The 14,740-nt window shown below is 39.6% G+C and overlaps 1 protein-coding gene across 2 annotated transcripts in view; it reads right to left on the bottom strand.

The window, feature by feature from the left end:
• Window positions 1-13,524: 13,524 nt before the first annotated feature.
• kcnn3 (potassium intermediate/small conductance calcium-activated channel, subfamily N, member 3) overlaps window positions 13,525-14,740 on the bottom strand; it is a 52,737-nt gene continuing 51,521 nt past the window's right edge. The window contains exon 10 of one of the 2 annotated variants that reach the window (XM_032519062.1): window positions 13,525-14,587. In XM_032519062.1, coding sequence (XP_032374953.1) covers window positions 14,156-14,587 — 432 coding nt within the window. In that variant the 3' untranslated portion in view covers window positions 13,525-14,155. The remainder of the gene's footprint in view (window positions 14,588-14,740) is intronic. The other variant, XM_032519063.1, reaches the window with a different exon arrangement.

The following is a 14,740-nucleotide window of genomic DNA, read 5'->3' as shown; positions in this document are numbered from 1 at the left end:
AAAATGATTGAAAGAAGTAGGCTATATTTGACCCATTGTATTTTGTGTGTTTATTTTCTTTGTAGTTTTCACGGTGTCTTACGGTGGAATTGTGGAAATAAATGTTCAAAGGACATCTGTATGATGCGTTGCCGTGTTCAATTGGACCAGTGTATGAATAGTGAAAACGGAACGCCAGCATGGCCAAGAGTCTAAAGTGAGTCTTACGAAAGAGTAGCGTGTGTCCGTGAAGAGAGAGAGGCATCGCTGAGGCAGCGTGTGACCGGACAAGATGCGAGAGAAGAGATCATGCTGACCCGCGGGATAAGGAAGGAGAGCCGTTCCTGACACAGTGCAGACTGCCGCAACAACGAGGACTACAGCTCCACAAATATCCCCTACAGGCCGCAGAGTGTAGGCTAGTATCTGTTTCCTCCTTAGCTGTCAACACCAAACGGGCGGCTCCACAGACAGCGCCATGTTTGATTGTGCTATCCTGTGCATCTTTATGGACCTTTGTTGGCTACAGTTTGAAAGAAAAGACTTGATAAAACAAACTGCTGGTTCATTAAGAGAGAGTAATTTTATCCATCTTTACAGCCCAATTGCTGTTACTGAAATTATCAGTGTAATTGTTATTAATGTTTTAATGTTATTGCTAATAGTATTCATCTGAGAGTTTAACTACTCAATAAAGTTTGGGTGAATAGAAATAGCAATTGACTGCACTGATAACTACATTGTTGTAAAGGGCTTGTCTGCACAATTAGCAATAAGTTGATGTACACAGTGCCTTCTCTAAAATCTGTGAAATGTCAGCTCATGAAGAAAAATCAAGTGCCAAATTAAGTGAAAAAATAGATTCTCTTCAGAAGAAGTTAAGTAGTTTGAGAGTACAACTAAAGGCACAAACGGAGGAAGCTGGAAAGGAGAAATTAGAAACACTTATAGGTGACATTATTGCTAAAATAGAGATACTAAAAGTATCAACGGTGGAGCCTATTTCTACCACCTCCCAGACAGACAACTTCCGGAGGTCTTCGTGAGATAGAAAATTAACCCCAAAAATGTACTAAGATTAGAAGGAAGGTGGATTCCTGCACAGCGGTATCAAGAGACTTGATGGAGCTGATGAAAGTACGCATGAGTGAAGTAGGGCAAGAAGAATTTGACGCTAAGGCAGAAAGTGCAAGACTACATTTGATACTGGACAAAGAGTATGCCCAGTCAATATTTGGCTCTTCAAAAACCAAATCTACTGTTTGTAGCCATCACTCAAACCATTCTTCACAGTAATCAGAACAGCAAAGTATAACAGCCAAAAGAGCAGAGTGTGCAGCGCAGCTGGCCGCAAAGAAGGTTGAAATAAACATGGAGGAGGCAATTGCTGCACAACAGCAAGAAGTTAAAAGACTGAAAAATCAGAGAGATCTTGATGTGAACGCTGCTAAGCTTAGGGCATACTCTGAAGCTGACTTAAATGAGATTTGCAGCAAAAAAACCAAGCAACACCTCCAGTACCACGTAAAGAAATTAAAAAAGAACAAATGTATAAGAATGATGAACAAACAACCAATACTAACAATGAAGCATCATTAGTACAAGCCCTGCATGATGCAATGTTTCTTACAAGACTTCAATGTGTCTTACAAGACACCTGAACCCTCAGTCTTCTTAGGAGACCCACTTAAGTTCTCAGAGTGGAGAACAAGTTTCAAAGCACTGATAGAACGTTGATGTATAAATCCAGTGGACAGGTTGTTTTACCTGCAGAAGTACATCAGTGGTGAGGCAAGATCTGTAGTAGAAAGAACCTTCTACAGAAAGGATGATGATGCTTACAATCAAGCATGGGAAGCATTGAATGCACAATACGGCCATCCCTTTTGTGATCCAGTGTGCATACAGAGAAAAATGAAACTGCTGGTCTAAGATTGGCTCAAGAGAGTCAGTGAAATTAAGACAATTTAGCAATTTTCTGACAGCCTGCAGTAATGCCATGCCTCACATCATAGGACTCCAGGTGTTGAATGACTGTGAGGAAAACCGAAAGATGCTCCAGAATCTCCCAGATTGGTTGACCTCTCGCTGGAATCGCCACGTCACTAAGCAGCTGAGACAAACAGAGGAATATCCCAATTTCAAGGAGTTTGCTGACTTTGTAGCAAAGGAAGCTGATATAGCATGCAATCCTATAAGATCCTTTCAAGCCTTAAAGTCTCCTGAAGAAAGGCCACTAAGAGATGTAAAACATCCAAAGGCTAGTGCATTCGGTACAAATGTGAAAGCAGATGATATGATAAATCATAGTCAATTATAAAAACATACAGTGCGCTAGAGAACAGATCAAAGGATTCAAATGGAGCAAGGAAAGTGCGGAAATCAAAATTTCTTCAAAACCCAGTAACGTATGGGGCGCCGTTTGTAAAGCGGCTCGTGCTGAAAATTAACAGCAACATGTTGTCACAGTTGCTTTAAATAGGTTGAGATAAATGGTATGAATTTGAGGGTCACTTCTGAACTATTACAACAATTATTTGTAAACTTGGAATTTTAAAATAGTAAATCCAAATATTAAATGTTACACCTAAATGTTAATGTTAAAATCTATATGCTAAATCGAAAATATAATGTTAAACTCTAAATCTAAAGTTAAATCTAAATCTAAATGTAAATCTAAAATCTAAATATAAATGTTAAATCGAAATATTAATATAAATCTAAATGTAAATTAAATCTAAATCTAAATGTTAAGCTAAACTTAAATCTAATCTAAATGTTACTCTAACTCTCAATTCAATGCTAAATCTAAAATATTTAATCAATCTAAAGTTAAATCTAAATATAAATGTTAAAAGCTAAATAAATCTAAATGTTTAATATAAATAAATCAAATATAAATGTTAATCTAAATCTAAATGTAAATTCTAAATCAAATCTAAATGTTAAATCAAAAATGGTTCGGGGGAACTAAATATTTAGAATATGCAAATTAATGTCGGTAAACCGGAAGTACCAAATAAAAGTGAGGAGGTCAGTGGATGGTTTATAGTGTCAAATAACGAATATAAATCCTCTCATAGGGAGATATGGATGCTGAACTGGATAACAGTGAAAAACTACCTAAAATAATAAACAAAGTTGGGGAAAACGTATTTGAAGAGTACTTTGAGTTTTTAGTGTCACTTTAGATGTGTGGGAATCGAGCCACTATAGCCAGCAACGGGGGGGCTCACTTTGACTGGTCTGTCACGGTCGCTTGCATTAACGTCAGCAAGGCTATACCCGCCGCCCCCCGACAAGGCACGGTACTGTTGGCCATGGCACTCTGCGTAATGTTACACGAATCAGCGTTAGACGGGTAATCGGCAGAGCCGTCTGGTGGCTGAACAAACTATCACCAGCGGACGGCAACAGAATGAGGGCCACCGCAGGCCACCTCGGTAAGCAGGTTTTCCAAATAACGGAGCTAGCAACAAGTTTGTCAGGCTAATTAACTAAACTAGAACGGTGCTAGCCCGTTGCGATTTGCTACTACCCGGACAAACAAGACAATGCTAGCTCCGTGATTGGGAAAAGAGTTTCGTCAGATTACCGAGGTGGCCTGCAGCTGGCCTGAGGCTGCGTGTTGCGTAAAAGTTGTACAGCCACAGGACGGCCTTGCCGATGTTATCGGCTAACGCTGATTCGTTGGAATTTCGCAGGTGTCTTTGTCACAAGTGCCTTGTCGGGGGGGGCGGGAGGGATAGGCTCGTGTGCGGTAATGCAAGGCGAACGTGACAGACAGTCAACGTGGAGCCCACCCGTGGCGGCGATAGTGGCTATTATTCCCACACCATTATAAAAGGACACTAAAAACTCAAAGTATCGTCAAATACAGTTTTCCCCAACTGTGTTTATATTTAGGTAGTTATTTCACGTTATCCAAGTTGCAAGAGTCCATATCTCCCATGAGGAGGATTTATTCGTTATTTGACCTTAAACATACAATGACCTCTCGAGCTTTATTGGCACTTCCGGTTAACGACAAATTTGCAACGATTAGCTAAAGATTGAGTTGTCACCCGAAACATCTTGAGATTTAACATTTAGATTTAGATTTAGATTTAACATTTAGATTTAGATTAACTTTTAGATTTAGATTTTAATATTTGATTTACATTAGATTAGGATTTAGATTTAACATTTAGATTTAGATTAACATTTAGAGTAGATTTATATTAGATTTAAAATTTAGATTTAGATTTAGAGTTAACATTTAGATTTAGTTTTAATATTAGATTTCAAGATTTAGATTTAGATTGTAGATTTAACATTTGATTTGATGTAATATTGATTTAACATTTAGAGTTAAGATTTAGATTTAAACTTTAGATTTAGATTACCATTTAGATTTAGATTTAGCATATAGATTAACATTTACATTTAGGGTAACATTAATATTGGATTAATCTTAAACAAATTTCCAAGTGACAAATATTGTTGTAAAGTGCAAGGAAAGTAGACCCTAAAATTTCTATCAGTATTTATTTTAACATTATTTAAAGCTAAATGTGACAAAAATGGTGCTGTTATTTTCAGCACGAGTGCTTTACAAACGAGCGCCCCATAGTAACCGCTATGCTGTAGAGAGGGTCACTCCATCCACAATTGCCAGAAGTTCCTACGCCTGCGAGGAAAAGAAAAAGGTTTGTAGGAGGAAAATACGCTGTGCTTGGGGTGTCTTAGGAGGGGACGGCATTCAAAGGACTGCAAGAATTTAAAGCTACTTGTGGCATATTTAGAAACCTCATCCAGCACAACTCACGAGGCGTGCCCTGCAGCAGAGCACTTCTATCTGCAGCAAGCAGAAGAAAACACATTCCCTTCTCCGCAAAGAGGACAATTTTCTGGAAAGGGACCTGGGGTTTTGCTCAAAACTGGCATGCAACATGAATGCTGCTCAAATCAGAACTGGCAAAAAGAACGAAAACGCACAAAACCATAAGTGTAGAATACAGAAGGAAGGCCAATCTTGTACTTGTGAAGTTTAGCTCAAAAGATAGCGTCAAAGAGGAATACAAATGATGAATTCATGGCAAAATGTCCCAAAACATCAGTGTTGTTCCAGCTTGATCCAGTAATGCAAGACGGGGGTTCTCAGAGGGGGGAGGGCAATTGAAGAAGGACTTCTACATAATGAATTAAAGCATCGTGTTTAACAAAAGAGTGTGATACCCTTGCTAATAGGTACTGCCATGAAAAAAAGTCAGCATCAAGGCAGAGTGACAGACTCGCAATGAGACAGAGCACGAGGGAGGTTATGGGGTGGTGGGTGGCAGCAAAATGTGGGCAAGTTACATCAAACGTGACACATGCAGAAGCGCACGCAGACCAACAGAAACACAAAAGGATTCGATACCTGCTAATCGTGTGATCCTCAACACCATTCTCTGTTGTGGGGATTGTTTGGGCCATTTCTCTCTAAGCAGGGTCAAAGTGAGCAAAAGGTACCGGTCTGACTATTCAACTGCCTGTCTCAAGGGCATCCAATTGAAATATTGAAAGATCTAACAACTGATGCTTCATAAACGCACTGCTGTGTTTTATAGCTATTGGTGGAGTGTAGGAGGGACAATCAGGTCAGATTTGGAGGGGACCAATTTGGTTGGGCAAAAAAATGAACTCACAAAGGCTTTAAAAGAGGTGATAAAAGATTAGCCTGACATTACATGCGAGAAACACTGGACTTTATCATGACGTACCTTATGCAGTAACATGGGGGGGTGTGGGAAAATGGCAGCTAAGGCCATTAGGAGCGTCCTTCGCTGTGTTCTGCCAAGAGTGCTGGAAGATTAGATGATGCTCTTTAGAACACTTTCTAGAAGCAATTTCCTAGTAAACAGGAACCCCTCCTCCTGACAGCATAATGTCCAAAAGTCTAGAACCACGTACTCCAAAACCAATTGGAGCGGACAGGGAAAGCTCTGTTAGCTCTTCCTCCAGGAAAAATTGTGCAGATGTGTATGCAAGAAAAGGTTGTGGGCAGGGTGCAGTTACCCAACATATCAATTGGGAGTAGATGGAGGCGGAAAGGAGGTATCTAGCAAACAGTAGCCTCAGGAAAAGCTGGCCTTGGAGGGTAAGTTGCAGGTGGGAGATAAGTCATGGTCAACGAAGACGCGGCTGCCCAGTAATGATGGAGAATTGGCACGCAAGGTTACTAGATGTTAGTTAGATGAATATGGGTGGTAGGAAGTTACAGTCAACGGGACCAGAAAGCTCAGGAAAGAGGGTCAAGAGCTACTGGCATCCATTCTTGGAAGACCTATTAGAAATTCGTTGTACTTGTAGACAACCACTCAAATGTGTTTAATGGAAAATCTCTAAGCATTACAGCTCAAGTAAGGAGAGTTTAATGCAGGGTTGACTGCCGCGGTTCAAATACCAGTTATTTTATTCTGGGAATTAATAGAGTTATTCAATGTTTCAATAAGTGTCATAAATCAATGAATGTGATTGGGAGAGTGTAACTGCTGAGGGACCGTGCTACTGAGATTACACTGTGAGGTCTAGTTGGTTGAATTCCATAGTGTGTGCTCCTCCGGTAATTAAAAACCGTAAAAATGTAGTAAATAAGTTTAAAAAGTGATGTTTGATCCAAAAGTGTACTCTAAATATTTACATTAAAGAAAAAGTGTTTATATTTGTCTTTATTACAAATGCTATTTTGTTGAATTAAAGGTCAAGACCAGAGTGTAGCAAGGCCCACCCTTTGCTGTGGGGTAAAAAAGGTTACAGATGAGAGCAAACTTGGCTGCAGAGGAAATGTATGGGCTAAGTCTAAGATTTGTTGGTACAAGAGGCACACATGATAATGTGCTTTGTATTTCAGCCTTGTTATATTGTAATATTTGTTGAAATTCTTGCATTTAAGCACTTTCTTTACTGTGTGCCGCTAACCTTGTGGGGCCGTTCTATTTAAGGAACGTGTTGTCCTTGGGTCACATTGATCAGTGTTCAGTAATTTTTTTCTTTGGCACAAAAAATGTTCCGTGAAATAAGCTGAAAATGTCATCTTTAAAAATACCAAAAACACAAAAAAAGCACCCCGAAACATTGAAAAAGTGTCAAAAATGTTGGAAAAAGCGATAATGTTGAAAAAAAAGTGACCAAAATGTTTCTTGTTTTTTCATGGTGGATGGGAAGACAACACACGGGTTAAGGGTTGTCTTTGTAGTTTTCACGGTGTCTTACAATGGAAATGTGGAAATGAATGTTCAAAGGACATCTGTATGATGCGTGGCCATATCCAATTGGACCAGGGTAAGTACTTGCTGGTTTAAAGAATCCTGTGGGACTAAATTATGGAACGAGGGACAGGTGTGCAGGGAGGAGCAGGTTCATGTAAGGGCAGGGAATATCAGAGGGCATCTAGTTATGGGGACCGACTGGATCACAAAGGAATGAGGGGGTGGAGAAGTGTAGACAGGGCAGGTGTCACCATGACACAAGATATTTTCTTTTGTTTGTATGAATCTTCAAAAGTGTACTGTGTGTGTGTGTGTGTGTGTGTGTCGGTGTGCGCGTTTGTGCGTGTGCACCTATCCTGGGGTGTGTTATCTGCCATGTGAATCACAGTTTAGCCCAACTTCTTTCCCTCTATTATTTCTCTTTTCATCATCACAACAGCAACATTACTGTCACTCTCTGACCTTTCTACCTGAATATATTACACACATTCATAAAAACACAAAAACAAATGACACAACAAATTTATCTTTCTGAATGCAATGCTGCCTCTAATCCCTCTCATCATACATGCACAAAAACACATTCATGAAGACACAGACAGACATGTGTTGATAGATCTGTCCCTCCGGTTGCCAGGGAAACACCAATATATAGGGCATCAGAATGAGGGGTCATTGACTTCCACTTCCTGTTGAACTGTGACTGGTGGGGTCATCAGAAAGGTTGTACATTTATGAAAAGGAAGGGAGAGGAAACAAAAGTGTGTGTGTACGTGTGTGCTGTCCTGCCCTGCAACAATGTTGAAGAGCTACACATCTCCACAACATCGTGTTTTATTGGTAGAAGCATCCAGTACACCTCTCATCTCTACCGTCAGCACAAAGAGGAGTTAGACATTAAAAAATCCTGTTGCGATGGAAACAGTCTCCCGCTGAGAGAACCTGGTGAAATTTGTTGTTATGATAACATTATAGTTGACAGGTGTACCACATTAACGTGGACTAGCAGACGCAAATGATAATGGTGGCCCATTTGCCTGCATCCACCTGCCTGCCTCCTCTTCCTTAACAAATCTCTATGTGCACACATGTACACAGAAACACATAAGCCATCCTTGCCATGTGGGTTTAGGTCTCTGTTTTAAAGTGTAATGCAAAAGATTGACTTGTAGACAGAGCAGCAGGGCACATCAACCAATCAACCAGGCATGGAGAAAAAAAACTTTTGTGTGTATGTATGCTTTGTGCGAGTGCATACATGCACTGTAAGTTAAGTATTTCTTCAGGAAATACATAGTTGAACTCTCAGGGTAAAAGCATAAAGCAAAAATATGTGAGGTATTTAATTTTAAGGGTTTTCTGAAAACCCTATTGTTTCATTGCATTAACACCATAGAACACACAATACCCAATGTTCCTATTCAAAGACATGCATTTATTTAACAATCTCACTTACCCATTCACACAAACCTATGGTAATGATATACCATGCATTGCACAAGCCATGGTCCAATTATCGAGAGGAATTAGGGTTCAGAATCTAACTCAACATGTGGACAGGAGCCTGGGATTGACCTGCGTATCATGTGATTAGTGGATATCGGACACCCGACTACCTGCTAAGCCACATCAGCCCATTTCTTAAAGTCAAAGCATTCACCTTAAAGAGGAAAGCTGTAATGTTCAGCATTGTGTAAAATCATAAATCGTTTGAATCCTGCAAATTCATTTTACATTTATTAAAATGAATTCCTTCTGGTGTTACATTTTGGTCATTTCTTGCTTTTGCGGTCATATTCTGTTGGCTAACTTTGGCTGGAATGTAAGTTAAAAGCTATTCCAATTTCCATTTCCTCTGGGTCCTATGCTATCTTCTGCTCCAACAGCAATCCTGAAAGACTAAATGGGTTTCCTGAACAAAAGGAGAGGGGCTGAGAGACAGGTGGAGAGAGAAAGAGAGAAGCAGAAAAGTAGGCAACGAACATTACCTTGGCCTTAAAATTATAGAACAAAATCATGGAAATGAACATTAGCAAGAGATGAACGCCCTGGGAGCAGTAGAGCACCATCCAGTAAGTACAGATAACAAGCTCATCCCATCTGGGTATGTGCTGTGCTCTGGGCAGAGCACTGCCTCAGGCTGCCTGGCTTTCACACCTCTGTTACTCATTTTATTTTCACCCGAAATCAATTTTCTCTGTTCAAGCCGAGATTGTGTGAATGCTGTGACGGCCTTCTTGCTCAATCAAACGTGTGAACTAATAGGAAGGTGTTTAATTCAAAAGGTTTTGACTCAACAATCACCAATCAAGACCTGTAACAAGTTGTTATTGGAAACTCAATATGTATATTGCATGTGCCTCATTATTTTACATCATGAGATATGGCGAGTGAGCAGTTTTAGAAAATGTGATTCATCAAACAACAAATACTCACTGTGTGGTCCTTTGTCAGACTATTTTAAACAGCGACGTCTTCACTACCCTTGAATGAAGACCACGTAAACAATTATATAAACGACCAAACAAAAACTCAAAGACAAGAGAAGAATTCCTTCCATGGCTGCCTGGATACTGTGAGCAATTTTCACTGCTGTAACTTTACTCTTAACCCACACTTTGCTAGGCCTGCTGTGGTAAAATTAGACAGCTAAAGGATGGCACTCAATTAGAATAAGGACAAATGAAAAATGGAGATTCTAAAACAAACAATCTTGTGTTGTACAATGCCTCTTTAACTGGCAATAAACATTTACAACCACAATTTGAATTACAGAAAAATGGAAATCAGAACAAACAATATTGCCGTATGACTGAATGAGTGAGCTGAAAGGTTGTTACCACAGGCATTTCAGATGTAAGTTAAGCAAGGAATGAATTAAAAATCAGTTCCGTAAAGTCACATCAGCCATTTTAGTATATGCAGCACAACATTGCCTTTCTCTTTATTCTTATTTTTTACATCAATACGTTATATATTACTAGCTGACTTTTTGTCGAGTATATTTAGCAACATATTGTACGCTACATGCTTTAGATTTTTTAATTTGAGTCTTAATTCTCTTCAAAGAGTCAACATGGTTCAACTGCATATTAAATTGGTAAAACCAGACACAAACGTAGACTGACCACCCACTGTATGTCCAACACATGTCTTCACTTCCCTTCACCAGTCCAATTCTCATGATGTTGGTGTGCCAGTAGGGGACCACCAGGGCAGAAACGAGGACCTGTTTGCTGCAGGACTGATGAACAAAGGGAGGCTTGGACATAGACAGAGGCTGGACATGGGCCGTCTCACATCTGGATGATTGATTTCCTGAAGTTGCACACATGGATCAACATACACACACACAGACAGACAGACAAAAAAAAACGTAAATTGTTCAAGCGGCTGTATGTTAACATCCATGTCTGTTCAGACCCATAATGTACAATATGTAGTAGTCTTCAGAGGAATTTAATATATGGTATTAAATGTATTCTGTGGTGAAATAAAAGTTACTATATATATTGACATCCAGTTAACGTCTAGGAAATGTAGAAAATCTAGAAAAAATTGGGTTATATTTCAGAAAATTCCCTAATAAATTCTAGAAAATTCTAGGGAAATTCAAGGTTCAAGGGGCAAGGTTTAAAAGTGACACTCCGCCATGGGCCACAGTGACCTTGACCTTTGACCAACAAAATGTCCAAAAACAGTCCATCTTTGAGTCCAAGTTGAGTAGATGTTTGTGTCAAATTTGAAGAAATTCCCTCCAGGCGTTCAGGAGATATCACGTTTACGAGAATGGGACAGACATGAGGTCACAGTGACTTTGACCAACAAAATCTGATCTGTTCATACTTGAGTCCGAGTAGACGTTTGGGCCAATTTTCAAGAAATTCATTCAAGGCATACCTGAGAGAATGGGAAATAGATACGTACGGATGCACAACCTGAAAAAAAAAATGCCTCTGGTCGTGGCTATCATCGGCTCGGAAGCATTAAAACACAACCGGCTCACTTGGAAATTAGCTAATTTATCAACCGTTACCAAGTCGCCGTCTGTGTTTTTTCCCTCCAAATATCATGAGAAGATGAGCAACTGAAAATCATTGTCAGTGACGTAACCTTGGAACAAATGAGTCTATGGCAACCCTAGATTGTAAATATCCCTCACATTGGTGCAAAAACACGGATCTCTTGTTTGGTGTGTACCACATCTGTACAGTGTGAATTAGTTCAATAAGGAGTATTTTATATTTATAAAGCATTGCACAAGTAACCCTTTGAAAACAATAACAAAATAAAAATTTAAATAAAAAACAGCATCACAAAAAACAATGAATCTGTAATTTAATAGATATATACTTTATTAATTATCTCTGATAAAATAAAATTACAAAATAATTTCAACTCCAAACGGCACTTTCCTTGTTCATTATCATTTAAGTTTTGTTAATACATATATCATAATTGATATAATAATTGACATAATTATAATTAATGACGAATGAGAAGAATACTATATATTCAGTAATATTAGATATCAGCTATAACTGTGTTCAATCATAATGGTAGAAAAGACTAAGCAATACAAAGCTAGATTTCGTTAACAGCATACTATACAATATTCCAAGCGTATGTAATTCAGTATTCCGGCCACAGCATGTCGCTATAAGACAGTTTTCAATGTTGTCTCCAATGTAAGGGTAGGCTTGTCTCTTTTCCCATCACACCATTACAATTCCTCTCAGATATACATTAATCTCTCTTTCTATGTTTTATTTATTTCATAAACAGCTGTTCCTTCATGGCCATTTATCCTTTATAAGGTTAGTTTGTGTTCCCTTGGGTTCATCCGTTGTCCACCTTGATCTGTTTTAAAGCAATGAAGAGCAGTCCATGTACAGCACTGTAACAAGTCCATACCCAGATTTTCACAGTTATTCCCTAAGAAATATTGTCAGGATATCTGCAACGCTCCTGCTATCTTTTGTCCCAAGTGACAGCAGCGTTCCCTGCCCCTTATAGAAGACCATTTAAGAGAGAGCACTTTGGTTGTTGAAGTATGTGAATATCTGTGTGTGCGTGCGGTTGTCTGTTCCTGTGTCTGCATTGGCAGTTTAAGTGATCGGGCAAGCAAAAGTGTTTGAGTGTATTTCTTTTACACAGATTACATTCATGATAACAGTGCTTTGTTTTGGGACTGAAAGCTTGATAAAGAATGGCAGTATGTAAGGTCTTCTTCCCCTTATAAAGGGCCATACACACAAGCATACAATGTGAAAAAATATATCAACTTATAATCACACAGGTAAACAATTGTTGGAATTTTAAAAAGTCAATTAAATTACTGATGTAAAAATCATTTTCGTATTATATTCCAAGTAGAAATGTTTTTCAGATAATGAATAAAAAGCAATAGATACTACAGCATCCCAGTCAATCGGACTCCCCTGACTTCAGACAAGTAAAACAATGAGAAGATAATTTATTATTGATGGAGAACGTTTTGACTGTTGTTACCTGTCTGCAAAACAATCACCAATTGTGGAGCATTACGTTTGTGCAAAGCTCTGTCTTGTATGAGTCAGTGTTTCTTCAAAACTAATCAACCGGTTTGATATGGCAGTTTAATATATGTTTCTCTTCAATCTTTTTTTAACAACCATCCCAGTATTAATGCACTTGATACTACTATAAATTGTCAATTTGCTGAGGTTTTTGTAAGAAATGTTGACAAAAATTAAACAAAATCAAACTCTTTAAAGTCTAATTTCAGTACAGCAAACCTACACGTACACGTAAACATCAGTTCAACTGAATCTGTAATTCAATAAATGCAGTAACAAAGTCCTGTTGTAGTTGTGTTCCCTTTGCGTCACAAACAGACGTCGGGATGACTTTTGTCTCTTAGTGTCATCCCAACTTTTTTCAACTTCATCTGTAATTTGTGTAGTTCAGTGAGCGGTAACGGTTTCCAACTGAGTAGTTAAAATGTCACAAATATGCATTTTAAGTCTAAACAACTGCATCAGCTCACACCCACAAAAGATAAGTCTTTTGGATGAACATTTTTTACAGTGTGTCGACATTGCTTGGCAGTGCTCTGTGGAGAATGACAGTGCATTGAGTGCTTGGCAGTGTAGGCTTTAGTCTTATCTTGTGGGCTACTGCACACAATTTATTTGTGTGAGTGTAAGTAGGGCCTGCATTGTGAATTTTTTTAATTTATGTATCTATTTTTGTGCTGTGTTAACTTCTATTGCATGAATGATGTGTTGAAGTTCTGTATGTGTGTATGTGTGTGTGCAGTTCATGCCACTAGTTTTATTTATTTATATATATATCATGGTCGTATTGATCGACTCTCTGTTAAAGGGATGCTCGTTAACACACAGGTAGCTTTCAGATAGAAAATACATCCTAAGGATAAAAAGTCATGGTCATTAATTCCTGATGAAGGAAGTTGGGAGAGAAATTGGGAGAGAGAAAGAGAGAGAGAATAAAAGGCCCTTTTCAGTAATTGGAGTTGATTCCATTTAGGAGCTCTGAGTTCATGTGATTATTCCTCGTTATTTCTCCTCCCCTCTCCTTCCCCCTCCTTATACTCTCTACCTCCATTTCTCACTTTCTTGACATTCTTCCTCCCCCTCACACCTTTCAGAGTCTCCATTTGATCTCAATTTTTCTTCTCCTTCGCAAAGGAAAACGCCCCAAAGTCCCTAACATGTCTCATCGTTCATACCGGCCTTCCATCCTAATCCTATTATTTATCTTCATAGTTTCGTCTTCATCCCTCCCTCATGGAGCGTTAGTTTCTGAGGATCGCTTCACATTTCTCTCCTCCTCCCTCCTTGTTCCTCTCCTTTAGTCTGATGTGAGACCACTAGCACAACCACCTCCTCTCTCCCTGAATTCTTTCCATATTTGTTCTGTCCTGGTCCTCAGAGCTGTCTTCAGCAGCTAGAAGTGCAGGTGTTTGGGATGGGACTAGCCTCCAGGCTCCCCTCTGGGCTCAGAGATGGGGGCGACAGAGGGGACTCTAAGGCCAAAGTAGGGACCTGGGATGGGGGCGATGCTGGAGATAAGACCTGGACTGGAGAGACTGAAGCTGCAGCAGCGGTTAAAGACACAGCAGGGGACAGTGGAACCACAGCACCTCCTCCACCACCTCCTCTCCCATCCCACCCATCCCTCCCATCCCTCTCTCGGAGCAAGTGGACCAGGGCGGCGTGCTGGGTGCTGAGGGTGGCTGAGAGGTGGGCAGGCAGGGTGTTGAAGCCAGCAGTGAGCTGCTCCACCCGCTGCTCCAGGGACAGCATCTGGCGTTCCAAGTCCTCGCTGCGGTCGTTGAGCTCCGACATGAGCTCATACATGACGCTCTGCATCTATGAGAGAAGAGGAGAGGAGAGGAGAGATGACTCAGTGCACACAGAGTGCTTTGTAGAAGGGACACTGATTGCAAATACGTTACGAGTGTTGCTTTATTAAAGCTTGTTTAAAGAAAATTAATTTGGATTGAATAAGTGAAAGGGGTTGGG

The sequence above is a fragment of the Etheostoma spectabile genome, chromosome 6 (assembly GCF_008692095.1).
Source record: "Etheostoma spectabile isolate EspeVRDwgs_2016 chromosome 6, UIUC_Espe_1.0, whole genome shotgun sequence".
NCBI lineage: Eukaryota > Metazoa > Chordata > Actinopteri > Perciformes > Percidae > Etheostoma > Etheostoma spectabile.
This window is presented reverse-complemented; position numbering and strand designations above follow the sequence as displayed.